This window comes from Drosophila miranda, chromosome XR (assembly GCF_003369915.1).
Source record: "Drosophila miranda strain MSH22 chromosome XR, D.miranda_PacBio2.1, whole genome shotgun sequence".
Classification (NCBI taxonomy): Eukaryota; Metazoa; Arthropoda; class Insecta; order Diptera; family Drosophilidae; genus Drosophila; species Drosophila miranda.
Genome location: NC_046674.1, coordinates 1,834,769 through 1,852,983, shown reverse-complemented (window position 1 = coordinate 1,852,983; position 18,215 = coordinate 1,834,769). Strand labels below are relative to the sequence as shown.

Here is an 18,215-nt window from a genome sequence, read left to right as displayed (position 1 = left end):
CACCTTAGCCATAATTTTTTCGCGCCAAAATTCAATTTTTGCTCTGCTTGTTTCTGTTGCTATTAGTGGAGATAGCTGAGCTGATAGGAAGAAAATGGAAAAAATAATCGAATATTTCGAATAGACGCACCTGCGTTCGTAAAGAACGCATTGTTACCACTGGCCACTGGGCTCCTATGCCTAACCCCCATTAAAAAAACTGCGTCTCTGGCAAGACGCAAGGACGTATGTCGCAACCCTAGTGTATCGATATCGTATATATAAAATCGTCTTCAGAAATTACTGAAATATTCCTTCACATTTTTTAAATATACCCTACACCGGTTGCAACCCTATTCGCGGCCGGCGTAAATACAATACAATATTTAAATTATCTTATCTTGTTGAAAATGTTTTCATCAATTGCCTAAAACCATGTGGACCGAACTAAGAGTCTTAATTAGCCAGCATTATTCAACGGATCAAAATTGAGCAAAATTACTCACTTACGTTTTATTTGTTTGACCTTTTTCGCTAAAACCTTTTTTAGAAACAATCTAAAAGAAGCCAGTCAAGTGGACAATTGATTAATTAGTCGGATAAAATTGTGTGGGCAGAACTAAGGGTTTTAGTTAGCCAGAAATTTTCAACGGAATATAAAAATTTAACAATATGAACGACTATCCTCTTTCGTTTTTTTGTGTGACCTATTTCACTAAAACGTCTTTTTTTTTACCTATTTCGCTAAACCTTTTTCAGACAATATCCAATAAAAGCAAGTAGTTAAAATAAGCCAGACAGGTGGAAAATTGATTCATTAATCGTATAATATTATGTGGGTTCTATTTAGCTAGTAATATTCGTCGGAATATCAAAATCGAGGAATATGTAAAATAGAACTGGAATTCGTCAGCATATTTACGGTATATTTTGAAAATGAGACGGTATATTTCGGTATATTTCTGATGGTCGGACCGTATGTTTTATCGATAAGCGCGGCCGGCGTGAATTTTTTTTTGCAATACGCTGGACATAAAAAAATCATTGAAAACCGCGGCTAATTTTACAATTAAAGCAATAGGCACCAACTAAACTATAGTGCAATTGTTGGGAAACTATTTCCCATCGTAAAACCCTTGATTTCGGTGATCGCATCGTACTTTTAACCAATTCCTTGGCGGGCGGTTGTGTGTATAACAAAATGGCGTCCTCGCAAGTCTCAAACAAATCGGGCTCCGGCTGGCCGCTCCGTGGAAGTGTCAGCAATAATAATAACGGCACGCAGAAATTTGCCGCGAATCAGGCCCTGACCATAAATCGCACCGTCAACCTGTAAGTAGGACATTAAATGGAGAGTGGATGTGGCGTTTCGTTATATACCGATATTAACGTATCCCCTGCATAGATATCCCCTGACTAACTACACATTCGGCACCAAGGAGCCGCTTTTTGAAAAGGATCCATCGGTGCCATCAAGGTTTCAGCGAATGCGCGAGGAATTCGATCGCATTGGTATGCGTCGCTCCGTGGAGGGAGTGCTCCTCGTCCATGAGCATGGGCTGCCGCATGTGCTGCTGCTGCAGCTTGGCACGACATTCTTTAAATTGCCTGGCGGGGAGCTCAATGCTGGAGAGGACGAGGTCGATGGCCTGAAGCGACTCCTTTCTGAGGTAGGAGAAGAACGGAAGATATGTATATCCCAGAGCAAGGATGACTTATGGAAGTTTTTGTTGTTTGCTTTTGTAGACGCTGGGTCGTCAGGATGGCGTCAAACAGGAGTGGATTGTCGAGGACACCATTGGCAATTGGTGGCGTCCCAATTTCGAGCCACCACAGTATCCGTACATTCCGCCGCACATCACCAAGCCCAAGGAGCACAAGCGGCTGTTCCTCGTTCAGCTCCATGAAAAGGGTAAATATCCAATTGGCTGGCTTTGGCTAGCCCCACGGCGTAGGTATATTGAGTGGCGTGAGAACTGCACCAGAAGCACAAATGCATTGGAAATAACCATTTCAATTTGTACTATATACTCCTTGTATCGTTTTTTTTTTAAATTTCTGTTTGCCAAAACCGAATACGCTAACAAACCTCATGTCATATCTTTTCAATGCTGTTTAGATACGGACAGGAACGCCAGTTACGATGTACCCTGAGCCGTTCCATTAGCGCCGTGCTGGTGTGTCGTGCCACCCAACTCTACTATCAAGAGAAACGAACAAACAGAAAAACAGATCAGAAAAAAAACAGAATTCCTCCGGGCTTAGTTTTGATTCTAGATTCCATTGTACAACATATTATCTCTATCTCAAATTTTGTATTTGTTGCTCAGAACAGCGTGTTGGCATATTTTTTTGGTTCCCTCAAAATCACTCAAAATCCGAAATTCAATGATTGTTCTTGTATTCTTAATTTTGTAAATATGTCGACATCCAATGTGAGACTGTATGAGCGCAAGCTGTATATTTCCCCTCCCCCCAATACTTACGATACATACGATATTATTTGCCTTACTTCTACGAGTATTCTTACTATTGTCAACAACTGTCATTGTCATTGTCATGTGTTCTTCTTGTCTTAAGGTTGTGTACGAATATAGTCGGGAGTCACGGGCAGGCAGGGCAGCAGCAGCAGCAGAGCATTGTAACGTGCGCCCAAATCCGGCATGTTGTGCGGATTTGTGTGCATGCAGCGCAACGCTGCGCAGCCAGGACCAGGCCAGGCCAGTCGCTCCTTAATATAAGCACTCGTTTATATGTAACCATAACCAAATGAATGAAATACTCTGTTATACCTCTTTCGGCTCATTTTTGTGCTTGTGCGCTGAGCTGAACACTAGGCTGCCGCTTCAGCGCACAAGACACCACTAATTCGCATAGACCATTGTATAATGTTGCTCCTAATGGAAATTATGTTCATATCAGAGTAGTCGATCATTTTTAGTTGATCATCGTTGGGCGAGAGCAAGAGCACTGACCGACCAACGGATGGATCCTAGTAATTAGAGTGTAACGAATCGAACCATGAATGTAAAACATAATACATACGACTCTTTTATATATCAGCTTTTATATCATGTGGCAGCGCAAACGATTCTTTATAATATGTAAATTTTGTAACCGATTGTAATCGATCTAGCTAATACGTATACACCGTGTGATTTACAATGCTCCATGATATCTCTACATACATGAATTCTGTCTCTATCGTTTTCTGTAATCTAGCACTATTTGCTGTGCCCAAAAATTATAAGCTCGTTGCGGCGCCCCTCTTCGAGCTATACGACAACTCGCAAGGCTACGGACCGATCATCTCATCGCTGCCGCAGGCCCTGTGCCGGTAAGTAGAATCTTGAATAAATCATATCATATCATAGATAGATCTTCCCTCCATTAACCACTCGCTCCCTTCATTTCCAGGTTCAATTTCATCTACATGTAAAGGAAGGCCAGGCGGATGGATCCCATGTCCAGTACTTGATTAGATCAGCAGCACCTGCAACACCAACGATAGCTCTACTTTAAAGATTTCTCAGCACCTCAGATCTGGCCGTAGATTTCCATATCATGCGAGTGTAATAGTACATAATTGTCTTGCAGATAAAATGGAATGCCTTGGTCCTCTACTTGGCAAATAGAATCGATAAAAATTGTGCTTTATTTGGGCGCTATTAACTAAAATTTAAGACAAATTTTCATTCGGGAATGTTGATTAGAGATTATATATTTTGGGGAGGGGGGGCGGTTGGTTATAGCATATAGTCGCCATATAGTTGCTCGTAATATTCACGTTTGCTGCAATTGGAAGATACACATATTGGGTTGGATTATGTGACTGGACCCCAATTGAGATTATAGCCGTAAAATATGTTTCAGTATACATGACTGCTACTATAAATCGAGAGTTAAAAAAAAAAAAGATAATTATTTTCTAAATTAGTGCTGACGGAAATTATTCTACATACATTTCGCTATTGTTATCATTGTATTGTGACGCTATAAATTACGGATACGGATACGGATACGTTGCTGTTCCGGGTGCGAGGCTTGTAACAAATGAACGATTCAACAAAACATTGAAGAAGCTCACAACAAAATGATCGAACTGAAGTACAGGAACCGTCTGGTTGTGGTTTGTGTAGTAGGTTGTGTTTTGCCTAGGCCTGGTTAAGTAGTACATGCTAACTCTCTAAATTGTTGGTTATATCTGCTTGATTATCCTTAATATGCCACGTACAAAAGATCCAAGATGGGGGCCGTCTTCCTTCCCTTACCACAATCTGTTGTGATAGAACTTAAGATCGTTGTAGCCCTCGTTGGTGAGGTGACCGCCGTTGCCGGAGGACACCGTGGACACGGCGTCTGTGTTGTCGTGGCCCAGCGGGTGGCCATTGTGTCCCGGCGGACGATTTATCTTGACCACGCCGAAGTCCTCGCGCTCCTCCTGGTTGAACTCCATCTTGCTGGTGGGCATCACAGCCATGCCCACGCCAGAGGAGCGATTCTTCATTCCAGTGTGCTGCTTGCTGAGATGGAACCCCGCAGGCCTACGGTTCTCCCCGATGATGCTCTCGGCCACCTCCGGCGGTGATGGTGGTGTTAATGGCTCCGGCTCTGGTTCGAACTCGGGCTGTGAATCCATCTGTGGTGGCAGCCCGTACCGAATGAAGTGTGCCTCCTCCTGGTCGGCGACTTCCTGCAGGTCCATACGTTTGGTGTTCATGTGACCGTGTGCCTGCTGCTGGTCCTCCAGGTGATGCAAGTCCATTTGGGCGGTCATCTCCTCTGCGATGTTGTTGCCATCGGCATTGCCGCCGCTGTCGAAAGAGGGTTACAAGGGGTTTAAAGAAACTGATTTGCACTCCTGAGATTCTGAACAAAATTCTTGGATGGACATTGGGTTCGTTACTCGATGCATGCTCGAGAATATTCTTTGTTTTATTTCTCGACAAGTAAAAAAAAAACAAGGACGAATAAATTACCACAAATAAATGTAAATGTCGTTAAATGTTAAAAAATAGATATGTATGTTGTGATCACAATTGTCAGGTATTTGTTTGTTTGTGTGACGGTTCCGATAGTGTGGGATTATCTTTTGTATGTTTGGATGGTCGTGGCTGTGGCTGTGGCCCTGGGGTGGTGCGACAAGTGCAGGCAGCGTCTTCGGCTGCTGATATTTATTGTACATTAAGTAAATTCTTTGTGTAAATTAACTAGGCGAAAGTATAAATAATTGGCTAAAATCAAAGCTTTGTACAATTCCTGTTTAAGTTTATAAATCTTTTTCTCTACCGAATTATCTAATATGTATGTATGTCTATTGTAGCCGTGTGTGCATTTTATGTGGATTGACCTTATCTATTTGATTCTGAAAAACAAAAACGAAAAGAAAGAAATCAAACCCAAATGTAGACGGTACACGGAAATGATAATGGACTGGGAGGTAATGCTCTGGATGGATAGATGGATGCAAGGAATGTTGCGTCTCACCTGCTCGACTCTCCACTGCCGGTGCCACCTGCTCCTTTGGTGCTGACCTTCGAGATTCCAGAAATTATCTATGGGATGGAAAACGGGGCAAAATTAACAACATTTTCATGGGAAAAATAATATTTCTAGTATTTTCTAGTGATAATATCTAACTATTTGTATTAATTAAGACCCATTTGAGTGGTAGCGCGAATCAGGGAATTGCTTTATTAATTGCTTTGCTTAGCATACAACTTCATATAAATCCGGGGCTACAAAACGTAAATTTGGTGCTTTAGTGGGCCAAATGTCGCCCCCAAAACAGCGCTTTGGCACGCAGCCAGCACCCACCCTTCCCTCTTTCATGTCATCCAACCACCACTTTCTCCTTAAGGGTGGATTTGACCCACTCTGTGGGGCAGCGAAAGTCGTGACACATCGCACACACACATCCCTCCTAAGGGTTGGTTTTTATTTAACAAAAATATATATAAACATTCTCACGACACTAACGAGCCAGAAAAAAAAAAACAAACACTTGCAAGGAAAATTTTGGATTACAGAGAATTTGGCCCAGAGTACGTGGTCCGACACTAGGTTACTCCTTCGGGGGGCTACTGGAATTCATTTTCTTTCGAAACTGATTGTATGGGTGATTTGGTTCTACTGGAAATTTAGTCTTTTGATGCTTTGCATCTATTGAGTGGGCAGAGAATTGTCGCCATGTCCCATTTCGGCGGAGCGCACCAAGTAGATGGTGGTCTGGCAGTTGGGGCACGTGGTGCACATCTCGGCTTCGGGAGGCGGAGCGGCTCCGCCGCCAACATGCTGCTGCTGGTGGTGCTGCTGCTGCTGTTGTTGCTGCTGCTGCTGCTGGTGTTGCTGCTGCTGCTGACCTCCGCTGCCAGGTCCGCCAGCCGCAGCGCGTTCTCCGCCACTGACATTGGGCTGATTGGGCTGTGGGGGGCAGAGGAACGGCTCTTTAATCTCTCCGCAAGCTAGCGAGGAACTTTGTGATATTTACGAAGCCCTGCGTCTGCGGCTGCTGTTGATATTTGCGTGGTGACAGTTGTCCCTGTGACTGGGATTGGCCGATGGCCTGGGTCTCCTGCTGGGCAATTTGCTGTTGCTGTTGCTGCTGATCATAGGCAACCTGCTGCTGCTGCTGTTGCTGATTATGGTGGACATGGGCCCGTCCAGTGGGATACGGTTCGTGGCGAGTGGGCTGGCCAGCGGCCGGCTGCTGATTGAACTGCTGCAGAGAGGGCACAGCAGCCACCGGCGGCGTTTGTTGCAGGGTCGGCGGCATCTGCTGCTGATCCTGTGTGGCAGCGGCCGCCTGCAAAGGCATGCCCTGTTGCGGCTGCGTCTGTTGGTACACCACCTGAGCCTGCTCCTGTCCGCCATTCACGCGGATGGGGGCCACGGCAGCAGGTGCAGCTGCTGGAACGGCAGCGCCGGCATCAGTCCAACCATCTAGTCCAGAGTGACGCACGCGCGATGGTCGGGCAAAGGCGTTCGTGGCCAGGAAGGCTTCGTCCACATCCTGCAGACCCGAGCGACGTTGGAAGGGGTCCTGCTGGCGAACCACGCCGGCACGGCTCAGAGCATCCAACGGACTTTTGCGAGGCTGCAAGAGGGAGAGTCAGCACGCGGCAGGGTCGAAGGCATAACACGAGTAGTAGGCTCACGTTCTCGGTATCCCGTCTGGCCTGGCTGGTCGTCAGGCTGGCCTCGCTGACATGCTTGCGTGACATGGTGGCTCCTTGTCCTCCTGCAGCTGCGGGCTGCTGGCCATGGCGTGACTGCAAAAGCCAGGGAACCCTCATCAGTGGAAGATGGTTGAGGTTGAGCTACACGTTCAACTTACGGCAACACTAGTCCGAGATGCGTGAGTGGCATGGCGTGTGGCCGAGGCATTATTACCGCGTTTGGCTTCCATAATTTTCAACACTAGAAACAACTAATCGGCACGAAACACTTGACACAATTCGCGACGAGACTCGGCTTTGGATTTCGTTGTAAATATTTTGAATGTAAAACAAACAAAAAAAAAATAATATTACTAGTAAAAAGTATTTTCTACACTAGGAATTGTAAGAGAGATCCGTTTGGTTTCGAATATAAATTTGAACTGAACTTTTTCGAGAGCTCTCCTAATGACACACGTGAAAAAATGAAATTTGAACCGGCGAAAAGGCCTACTCAGAGTTCCAAATACTCTGGGGGCCGTGGCCTACTACTTAACAAATAATTTTTATCATTCAGCCAAAAAAAACTCTAAACTAGAATAATTTTTTAGATTCCCTTTGGGCCGCCCCGGGTGCTCTTTCGGGGCAAAACCCCTCCGCACATCCACTTGTCTGTTAGTACCTCTGCCATGGTGCAGGTGGGGTGCCTGGCGCCATACCGTCCGTTTGGTGAGATCTGTGTTATTTGCTGCAGCAGCACATTCGGGGTCTGCTTCTGCTGCTGGGAGCCGTGTCGCCTGTGGTTGACTTCCTCGCCCAAGTAAGTAGCACCAAAGAGTTGTGTGTTAGGACTGTTTGTTTCGTTTATTGGTTGGTTGATGATGATGGTCATGGTTGGTTATCATTAGTTAGCGCAACATGTGGATGGCGAGAGAGAGAAAGATCAATTAGTAAGTTTAAGTTAAGACACGGAAAGTAAAAGCAAAAGCAAAAGCATAAAGCAACAGGCCACCGCGAGTCCTTAGACTAGTGATTAATTATGCTTAATTTCATTCGGATATCGATCAGATCGGAGCGGGTCGTGGCGCGTCGGGGCGGCGCGGGGCGGGGTGGGGCTTCCTTTGGCCAAACAAACAATCAAAGAAAGAAACAATGCAGGCCACGACGGCAGTCCGATTTGCATACGATATGCAAATGGGGCCAAAAAAATGGCCAACTGAAAGTGAAATGTTTCCTGCAGCGAAAGGAACGCCTTAATTGCCACAAACAGCGACAATCCAAGCCAGGCCCAGGCCCGGCACCGGTCGCACTCCCGGTCACGCCCCCAGGGACTCACCTGTTTGTAATGTGCAGTTCGGTTTTGGCCTCCTGCGAAGACTGGGCGTGGGCATGGCCACTCGAGGAGTTGGCTTCATTAAAGTATCCCTCATACAGAACAAAATTATTGGACTGCGGAATGGTGCGCACCAGGCCGTAGTGCTTGCCGAAGAAGGCCAGCAGTTTCTCCGACGGCCTGTCCACCGAGCACTTCAACGGGGTCCAGTTCTCCTCCCTCAGCATGGTCTCGAACAGACGCTTGCCCAGACCAGTACGCTGGCGGGACTCGTGCACATAGAAGTCCAGAATGGATGGTGCCCGCTCCACCTTGCGCGTCTGACCGGCCTCGTCGAACAGATACAGATCCTTGTTTCCCACCTTGAGCAGCCCAGTCACAGCTCCACTAAAAAGGCACATTTATTGAGGTTCGTACTCTGATCACACGCTGCTTGGGTCTTACTTGTGTCCTGCCTCGGTATCAGCCAGCAGATAGATGGTCTGGTTCTCGGACATCCGCAGACGCTGGGCCGTGGTCACCGGCTTAGACAGGCCCTGCGACGTGGCCGACAGCTCTCCCAGACGGTCGATAATCTCCGACATCTTCGAGGTGGCATCTCTGGGAAACGCAGAGGTTAGTGGACACTTTCTGGGTGAGATGCGAACCGATATTCCTATTCCGCGTCCAGTTTCAATACTTACAGGCACTGACGCCGATCGCCGCGAAAAGTGTGCGGCAGGAGGTTCGAGGTCACCCTGACAATCGGCTCAGGAAACAATGGCCTAATATCGAAACGGAAGTCCGCCATTCTGTAGCTGTAGTTGTTGCTGTTGCTGTTGCTTCTCCTGATTACTCTGGCCTACAAATGTGAAATGTGGCCTCGTGCTGTTCTGTTTTTGGTGCTTCTCTCGGAGTGTCTTCTCCTGCAATGGCAATCGAAAAATTTGGATTTAATGGAGCGTTGCAAGAACGATTCGCAAACAATTTGATTATCAGCTTGGGTTCGGCACTGTCTATTACTGGAGCTGGGTGCGGACACTTTGGGAATCAATTGTTGGACATGCGATTCATCCAATCAGTGCTGTTGCTTTTTCTAGAATGATTCAGCAGATGAGAGAGCAGCACCGCACCCGACACGTGTGGGGTGCAGCTTGCAGGTTGGGCAAAGTCTAATGTGTTTCCTATAACCTTAATTTTTGTGGGAGCTACGTTCTCCGCTTCCCTTTATTTACGTTTTGCATTTGGCGTTGTTGCGTTGCCAACTGTCTTCTGACCCAAATCAGGGCCTTCGACTGGGATTACAGTCGAAACTGTTGCGTTTGGGTATCGTATCGTGTCCCCCTGGGCGGGACGTCTGACAGGACAAAGCGTTGCGTTGCGTTACGTTATGTTACCCTTTTACATGGCATTGCTATTGTTAATTTGCGAGTGCAACAAACTGTTGGCGCCGACGCCGGCAGAGCGCGGAGCAACAATAAACGGGGCTTTTATAATTACACTTGATGGGGGCGGAGCACAAAACTTTTCCCATTGTTGATGGCTAGTATTTGTACGGGGGGGTGGGCGGGGCGGAAGGGAGTGAGCTCTGAGAGTCGTTCTGGCGCTGTCTCCGTCGCTGTCGCTGTCGCAGTCGCAGTTGCCGCTGACGTCGATGGCAGCTTTATGGCAGTGCTGCTCGAATTACAAAGTGCGATAGCAGCAAATGACGTGTTTTCGTTTTCGCACACACACAAGCATGCCACCACATTAATGCAAATGTACGGCTGTATGCACATGTGCTTGGCCCCCAGCAAAGGGGACTACTTGTTATACCCTGCCCTACCCTGGGTATACCTACTTCGGACAGACTCGAAATTTATTCGTCTGACTGATTCTTGTCGAGAACGTTTCATTTAGAGTTTACAGAGATATCACAAGCTGAGGTTTCTTGTGTTTCTGCATAGTCCTGGAATCGCACGATTATGTACTACATAAATACATATGTATGTATATCGGCAAGCTGCAGTAGAAAGGTGCATTCTGTACGGGTATCAAACCGTTCGGCTTTTGACTCTGCCTATGTACATATATATATGTATCTCTTCTGTTGTATTGTTGTTTATTTGCCCAGTGCACAACACAACCGTTGACGTTGCCACACATCAAGCTTGCTTTGTAACTGTTTATACGCCAAACGATGCAAAACAAAAATAAGAAGCAGCAAAAGCAACAAAAGCATGAAAACCACGCACCACAAAAGGAGCGAAACTGCAGTTCTTGTTCCCCCTTTCGCTCCACTTGTAAATGTGTCAAGTGAGCTTGTCTCTCACACACACACACACACACACACGAGTGCTGCAGTGTGCGTGTGTGTAAGTGAGCGTGAGAGAGCAATCAAAAGAATTAAAATCGCGTGCAGCTGTAAACAACATGCTAGTTAGAAGAGCGCACCGCACCGCAGACGGGAGGAAGAGGGAACGAGAGCGGGAGCGGGAGACAGTGAGCGCATGGGGAGGAGTGTTCATTCAATTTAACAGTTAATCAGCAGACGACGACAGGAGGAGCACAAACAGCAAAGGCAACAAAAAGCGCCGTTGGAAACAAAAGCGTTGCCAACTGCACAATAACAAAACAAATCAATCAAGAAAGGGCCAGACGATCATACACATTTCCACGCTAATTAATACTATAAAGACGCTTCCGATTAGCTCAGTTGGTGATGAAAACTAATAATTCAATTACGAGCACGTTCCCGGCCCGGCCTTCTGTCTGGGGGTATAGATTCCTCTGCCCATCAGCTGTTTGCGAAAAAATAATCCCACAAACTGTCATTATGCAAGGCCCTGGCCAGGCAGCCCTGTACGAAGGCACCCCTTCGGTGGGAGGGGGGAAGGGGCTCGCTTACAGGCGACTGTCAACTGCCTCACTAAAACCCGTCCTGCCTCAAAATGGAAATAGAAATTTCGGTAAATTGGCACCCATTATCACGTCAAACGCTCCTCCGTGTGTGTCGGCCATTGGTCAATGGGCATAATAAATTAGCCTGTCCCAGGCTCGAGCCTACCTTTATGTACACAGACTTGTATCCTCTAAGTACCTGGGAGGGCAAATAATAAAATAGAAATGGACTAGGCTCGAAATGTATTCAGCAACAAGGTCAATCGATAATTGTAAACCAAAGGCAGTGCAGCACCCAAAAGAAAAACCGTCAAACAAAGTTGCCAAGGCAAGGGAAAACTCGAAAACGCCCAACAACAAAAATGTCAGGTGCTGTTCCCAAACACAGGTGTACCAGGCACAGGTGCTGCCTAGACCAGGGGTTTCTTCGATCCCTGTTGCTCAAGGCAACGGCAATTATAAGCCAGGAAACGAAGGCTGAAATCGGGGCCCAAAGCCAGATATATGTCATCCATATATAGTCATCCGATTTGTATCTTAATTGGTTGAGGTATGAACGAAACCACGAAACTACAACGTCTTAGGTTAGTTTGGACTATCACCGGCACAAAGTCTTATGCTTATTTCGACCAATACGATAGCTCGATAGCTAAAGGTACATAAAGACACAGGTCCGATCATGGTGGTTCTGACGAAGTGCTCTGCCTGTTTAAGGGACTATTTTTCCTAGAAACAGACAGACCTTTTGACCATGGCTACATCTCTCTCCGTCTCTCCTTGCCAACATCTGGCCAAATTCAACATGTCTTCTGCGAGGGTATACATGCATACAATCATGTGTTTACGGCTCGGTTCAATGGAAGCCGCTGGCCGGGGCGCGCTTGCAAAATGCATGAGACTGCAGCTGCAGATGCACGCAGCACACGCAATGAATAGTTTATCGGTAGGCGATTGGCCATGCCTCTATAAAGCGTTTGGCAATGAAATACTTTTGCGGTCCGGCAGCCTGTTGTTATGTTGTTTACGACACGATCGAGACGCGAAACAGTCAAAACAACTTGTTATTCTACAATAGCGACACACAGCAACAAAAAGCTGAAACCGCAGCCACTGAAAATGCATTTGTGGCTGGCAATGCTATTGATGTTGCTGTTGTTTTTGTTGCTTTTGCTTGCACGCGCCTTTTATCTAATTGCTGGAGAGAAGGCAAAAGCAGGCAGCGACAGAACGAGAGAGACCGAGAGAAGAGGGAGAAGAGAGGGAGCTCGGCTTACGTTCTATTGTAACGTAAAGCGATGCAACTCCAGCCCAGAATTTCATCAGAATCGGATCAGACTACAGGCTCTAGTTTAAATATAAGTCCGCCTCGGTTTTAAAAATACCCGAAGCTTACGTAAGCGATAATCCGTATGGATTTCGGTTATTTTCCACATCAATGATTAATGCAAAAAAGAAAGTATTAAAATCTGATCAGATCGAGCAGACACGCGAATGCGCTGCACCCTGATAAGCAGAGTGGCGGGGAAAAACAAGTGATTAAGGTGGTCTTCCGATGCTTGACCAGTTGGTCGCCCGACCCAGGCCACCACTCCAGCACCACCGCCGCCCGTAATCAGCCCAGTGCTAATGGTGGTAATGGTGCTAAATGATAAGCGTGCTCTACGAAACCAGTTCCAGTCGGTTCTCCTAAGCAATCGAGTGTCGCCGAGAGTTTAATGACAGTTCCGAATAAATAATTATTTCTTTTGTTTATGTTTGCTGATAGCCAGACATGGCCATCCCGCTTCTACTCGCATGGAGCCAGAACGTGGTGGGAGCAAAGCCTCGTTCGGTAATCCGTATCACTCGTTTCAGGAAACGTCGCTGCCTTAACACAATTTCCAGAGAAAACTCAATTGCAGGTGAATGTTCAGTCGGTGCGGCGTTACCATCGGATAAGAGTGCAAGGAAAAACAATTGTGAATGTAACGGTGCAGATAGTTGTCTGTCTCTCCCTAACGCACACGCACACGTACACACACAGACACACACACACATACAGACACACACCCAGAGACCAAACACAGTGAACGAGACAGAGAGAGAGGCACTTGTAATTGGCTGTTATCGTACGATCGCTGGTCAGCGTCTGAAAATTGGTGAGAGACTCAGAGAGGAAAGGCAGCTATACATGTGTATATGTATTTTGTGCCTGTGTTTGTATCAAGCGAGTTTTCTTAAAAGGGCGATCGACAACAGTATTCACTTGTAAAAATTCAGTCAAAGTGAGCAGGTCGAGAGCCTTAGAAACTATTGAACTATTAAAGTACTCTGGACTGTCGGTGGGCAAACCTTATCAAACAAAAACAAAAAACAGCTGAGCAGAGCCGTAGAGAAAGAAGAGTGTAAAGCGCGTGTGCCAAAAAGCACAAGAGATACACAAAAAGAAGCAGCGGAAAATTTTGGAGACCAAACAAAGCGATTAACGTAAAGCTTTTACGTCAAACTTTGCCCAGCAACCACAAAATTGTGCCCAATTTATACGCATTCCTCAAGATGAGCGGTTCAGTGTTGAGCATGGCGCGTCCGGCCCCCACCACCAACGGCTGCGGCGGCAATGCAGCTCTGCTGGCCAAGCAGCTCAGCATCACCAGCAACGGAGGGGCCAAGACCACGGTTACACCGGCTATAGTGCCGCCCAAGCAGCCCCAGCTGGCCGCCAAGGTCATCCAGCAGTCGCAGATCGTCTGCTTTGACGTCGACTCCACCGTCATCTGCGAGGAGGGCATCGACGAGCTGGCCGAGTACTGCGGCAAGGGCACCGAGGTGGCACGCGTCACCAAGGAGGCGATGGGCGGTGCCATGACCTTCCAGGATGCCCTCAAGATACGGCTCAACATCATCCGACCCAGCCAGCAGCAGGTGCTGGACTTTATCCGCGAGCGTCCCAGCACCCTGAGCAAGAATGTGAAGCGCTTTGTGGCACAGTTGAAGGCGGACGGCAAGCAGGTGTATCTCATATCCGGAGGCTTCGATTGCCTGATTGCCCCTGTGGCCACCGAGCTGGGTATCCCCCTCGCACACGTGTATGCCAACAAAATGCTGTTCGACTACCAGGGCGCCTACGACAGCTTCGACATCACACAGCCCACCTCCCGCTCCGGCGGTAAAGCGGAGGCCGTCGCCATGATCAAGCAGCAGCACGCCGACGACGCCCTCATCACGATGCTCGGCGATGGGGCCACCGATCTGGAGGCAGTGCCGCCCGCCAACTACTTTATCGGCTTTGGCGGCAACGTGGTGCGGCCCGAGGTCTACAGACGGGCCCAGTATTACGTAACCGACTTTGAACAGCTGATGGGCGGCCAGTGATGGAGCAATGGCGTAATAGAGCGGGCGGGCAGTGGGGTGGCGAATTTTTTTTTGGTTTAAATTACTTTCAACCGTGCTCATATAGTTGAAAGAATTGTTGACCCTCCCGTCTTGCTCGTGTTAAAGCCACCTCCTAGTGGCGAATTAAGTATTTCAAAAAATCAACGTGTTATAGTTCATAGTGAATGTTGTTGTCCAGGTCTGTGTCTTGAGTGTGTATGCATGTAAAATACGATATATCTACTAGTTTGTAGTCCATTGCTAAAACAATAAAAGCGATAGTAAAATTATGGAAAACTAAAAGTGGCACGAATCCATTCTGTGGTGGGCAGCACGGCTAACAGGGTGCCCTAAGATGTTACTATATCAGGGTGCTCCATGAATGCAGTGACTTTGTACAGTGGTTCGAAGACGTGTAAAATGCGGAGAAAGGTATGAATTTATATGCTTACAGCCATCTATGACGCGGCATAAAATCATAAATGAAATATAAGGAAACGGGGAAAAAGAATCACAAAAAGCACGACCAACAGCCTCGTAGATGCTGTAAAACTACAGGGTGTAGTGTTCCACGTAAATGAAACACGGAAGTTTTCTCTGTGGCTCTGCGTTTATTAGTGCGTTTAAAAGGAAAGTTTATATTTTACTGCTTTTCTTAGTCGATTTTTAGTTGGTTATGAAAAAATAGGCCATCCATGTAACTACCTGTCTGTTTTCCTTTCGATTGTTAACGTCTTTCCGAAGGTTGGATCCAATAACCAATTACAACAGAAAGAGTTTGCCAACTGTAGGCCTTCGAAGGCAATTAAACAAAGTTGTAATCAACACTTGGCGAGCAACAATAAAAACAAGATAGAGGCGTGGGTGTGTAAACGCCAAACGGTTTGCATGCCATTAATGGAGCCGTGGCGGACCCCGTCGTCAGTAGTTTGAGGGTCAACGTCATCGTGCTTAATTGGCGAGGGAAACGCTTTAAGCTGAACCGTAGACCATATTAGGTGGGACGGGGCTGCCGTTTGGCTGAAACGCATACACAGAGGCGTGAATTAAGGCCATCCCTGCAGTTGGCCAGAACAGAGGCAGGCCCAGCCTCAGAGGCAGCTGGAAGAATGCCAGCCGCAAAGCGGAAGCAATAACAGATGAGATCACCAGCCATAACGAGAGAGAGAGAGAGAGAGAGAGAGAGAGGTGGAAGCAAGCACGGCTTAAACGGGGGCCGCCTTGTGGCAGTAATGACGCATCGAGTCCGAAAGATGCATACATATGTATGTATGTATGTATCTTTTCCATGCAAATGACTAACGCACCAGCTCTGGGGCCATCGGCCATCCATGCGGCGGTAATAATTCCAGCGGGCATGACATAAAATTAATGCCTTATTTATGTGTTCACTGAGCCACACGGCCGCGGCACGAAAGCGCGAAGACGGTGGGCAAAGAATGGCCAAAAGCAAAGACACAAAGCCCCAAGAAACAGAAAACTTACCGCAATAATATTCAACAATACGGAATACGGACGGGTGGGTTCCAGATGCAATGCGGAATGGGGCGTCTACTGCAGATTTTGGGCTGGTGGCTGGTGGACGGAGGCTGCGCGTTAGATGCGGGCGTGCATGCACACACACAGTTTTATTGATTCAAACAACAACAAAAATTGTACTTTCCGGCCAAAGTAGTGCGAAAGATATTTTTATATTTTATGTACGTATGCCGTTGAAACTTATTTCATTCGCTTTAACAACAAATTCGTTGGCTTCTTGTGTATACGCGATGCTCGTCTGTGTTGTGGTAATAGACAATTGGACACTTGGATCCTACAGTTATCAGTTACGGCTATCACTATGTATATCCAATATCCAATGCAACGGCACGGCAGAAAAAATTGTAATGATTTTGTTTACACGCAAGCGAAATCCGAAATCAAAGAGAAAGAGGCTACATACACGGTAACTACACATTTGCTACATAATGGGAGGAGAAAGAGGGTATGGCGTGTACAGCCAAAACGGCCCAGAAAGTGCAATGCATGCCAGGTAAAATGCACCCCTTCCGCCTAATATACCTTGAATGTTAAACCGACTCTTTGTCTTCAGGGTATATTGCACTCACACGAGAGGTGAGGTGTGTGGCTCGTACGAAACTTGCGATTTGCCTTGGCTGTTGTTGTTTGTTGTCCACACCCTTCTTTATAGAAATTACCACTCATTTTTTCGTTCCAGGAGAGAGCAACTAGTAACGTCTCATTTTCAAAATATACACTAAATAAACCGAAGAAAAACCCCCCTTTATTTAAGCAGGATAAAACCTTTAGTTGAGACGAAAACTAATACTAATAATAACTAATATATGAATATTAATGCCATTGATAGCCTTGAAACAGAGACTGACTGTTTCTGCATTCATTGGAGCCTGACCCCGATTTGGCTCTACGGTGTGCAGATTTGGGATATTGATGCAAAATCTAACTATAAACGGATACAGGTCCTGCAGAATCGTGCCTTGAGGCAAATAACTAACTGTCCCTGGTACGTGCGGGGCTCCACCCTACATCGGGATCTAAATCTGCATACAGTGGAGGAGCACATTGGAAGGCACACCAGCAGATACAGTGACAGGCTGATTAGGCACAGAAGTATGCTCGCGAGACGTTTACTACATGCCAGGCCTTTGAGGCGATTGAAGAGATTGGGTTTTGCCAAAACTATAGGCCAACTCTAAGATTCCCTCCCAAAATTATAATATTATATTTTTTATAAGTCCTCTTACATTAAGCAATAGGTTTGGTCTCCTCAATATATTTACCTGTGTTGTTAAGATACGATATATGCAATGTACGGATTCAACGCTTAATTAAAATATAAAAACAAAAAAAAAAAAAAAAAAAAAATGGAGCCTGAGATGACAAACATTTCCGCAATTCTTTAATAGCGTTTTTCTTAGGGTATGCAGAATGTTGCCCATGTTGCGGACATGCCGCTCGTTTTCTCAGCCACATGAGTCTGGAATGGGACTCATTTTTGCTACCGATTCATAACCGCTTCAAAGTGAACGAAAAAGAGAGACTTAAGCGATTTGAAGAGAGCGAGAGAGCCAAAAACTCTCAATTAGGCCCTCATCGAGCGCGCCAAAAGAAATTGTTGGAAAGTGAATGAGCAACAAGGATTTGAGAGAGCGAAAATAAAAAAAACCTGCGTACGGAAGTTTTTATACCCTTTTTTCATAAATATACATTTGAAAATTAAATTTAATAGATGAAATTGATCAAATATACCATTATATAATACTAATAGTAATAGTAGTAGGTCCATCCTCTTCTTCATCCTTTCTTAACAATACACAGGTATCTTCTTACTTAAACTGCGCTAAATTTCCTCAAGATTCAACATTTTCGTGGACCTACGCACTAGTCCATAAATTATTAATGTGCCTTGTCCAGCCTATCAGCCTTGAACAAATATTTTAACCTCATTGATTAATCAATTTTCTACAAGTCTGGCTACTTTTAAGTACTCCCTTCTATTGGATTGTGCATAAAAT

General features: G+C 46.2%; 4 protein-coding genes across 10 annotated transcripts; 2 read left to right on the top strand and 2 right to left on the bottom strand.

The window, feature by feature from the left end:
- The first annotated feature begins 960 nt into the window (after positions 1–960).
- Positions 961–3,620, top strand: LOC108151971 (cleavage and polyadenylation specificity factor subunit 5). 2 transcript variants are annotated; one of them, XM_017280924.2, is made up of 5 exons: positions 962–1,311; positions 1,385–1,649; positions 1,726–1,891; positions 3,202–3,316; positions 3,397–3,620. In XM_017280924.2, exons 1-5 carry the CDS (start codon positions 1,181–1,183, stop codon positions 3,416–3,418), a joined length of 699 nt encoding a protein of 232 aa, XP_017136413.1. In that variant the 5' UTR covers positions 962–1,180; the 3' UTR covers positions 3,419–3,620. The 2 variants fall into 2 exon arrangements, with proteins under 2 accessions (XP_017136414.1, XP_017136413.1); XM_017280925.2 differs by lacking the exons at positions 3,202–3,316; positions 3,397–3,620 and adding an exon at positions 2,099–2,575 and having other exon boundaries at positions 961–1,311.
- On the bottom strand, positions 3,617–16,688 carry LOC108151967 (alpha-tubulin N-acetyltransferase 1). 6 transcript variants are annotated; one of them, XR_001774777.2, is made up of 8 exons: positions 16,165–16,688; positions 9,153–9,374; positions 8,914–9,069; positions 8,473–8,856; positions 7,819–7,987; positions 5,467–5,534; positions 3,942–4,793; positions 3,617–3,867 (listed from the first exon to the last, which is right to left on the bottom strand). XR_001774777.2 is itself a non-coding variant. In XM_017280916.2 (7 exons), the coding sequence occupies exons 2-7, from the start codon at positions 9,257–9,259 to the stop codon at positions 4,247–4,249; spliced, it is 1,431 nt and encodes a 476-aa protein (XP_017136405.1). In that variant the 5' UTR covers positions 9,260–9,374; positions 16,165–16,688; the 3' UTR covers positions 3,675–4,246. The 6 variants fall into 6 exon arrangements, 5 of the variants coding, with proteins under 5 accessions (XP_017136405.1, XP_017136406.1, XP_017136408.1 ...); XM_017280916.2 differs by having other exon boundaries at positions 3,675–4,793; XM_017280917.2 differs by lacking the exon at positions 16,165–16,688 and adding an exon at positions 9,684–9,852 and having other exon boundaries at positions 3,675–4,793.
- LOC108151969 (ataxin-2 homolog) lies at positions 5,884–7,704 on the bottom strand. Its single transcript, XM_017280921.2, has 4 exons — positions 7,316–7,704; positions 7,137–7,250; positions 6,470–7,075; positions 5,884–6,402 (listed from the first exon to the last, which is right to left on the bottom strand). Exons 1-4 carry the CDS (start codon positions 7,385–7,387, stop codon positions 6,142–6,144), a joined length of 1,053 nt encoding a protein of 350 aa, XP_017136410.1. The 5' UTR covers positions 7,388–7,704; the 3' UTR covers positions 5,884–6,141.
- LOC108151970 (phosphoserine phosphatase) lies at positions 13,559–14,982 on the top strand. The gene has a single exon (XM_017280923.2). The coding sequence runs from the start codon at positions 13,864–13,866 to the stop codon at positions 14,677–14,679; it is 816 nt and encodes a 271-aa protein (XP_017136412.1). The 5' UTR covers positions 13,559–13,863; the 3' UTR covers positions 14,680–14,982.
- Positions 16,689–18,215: the final 1,527 nt, after the last annotated feature.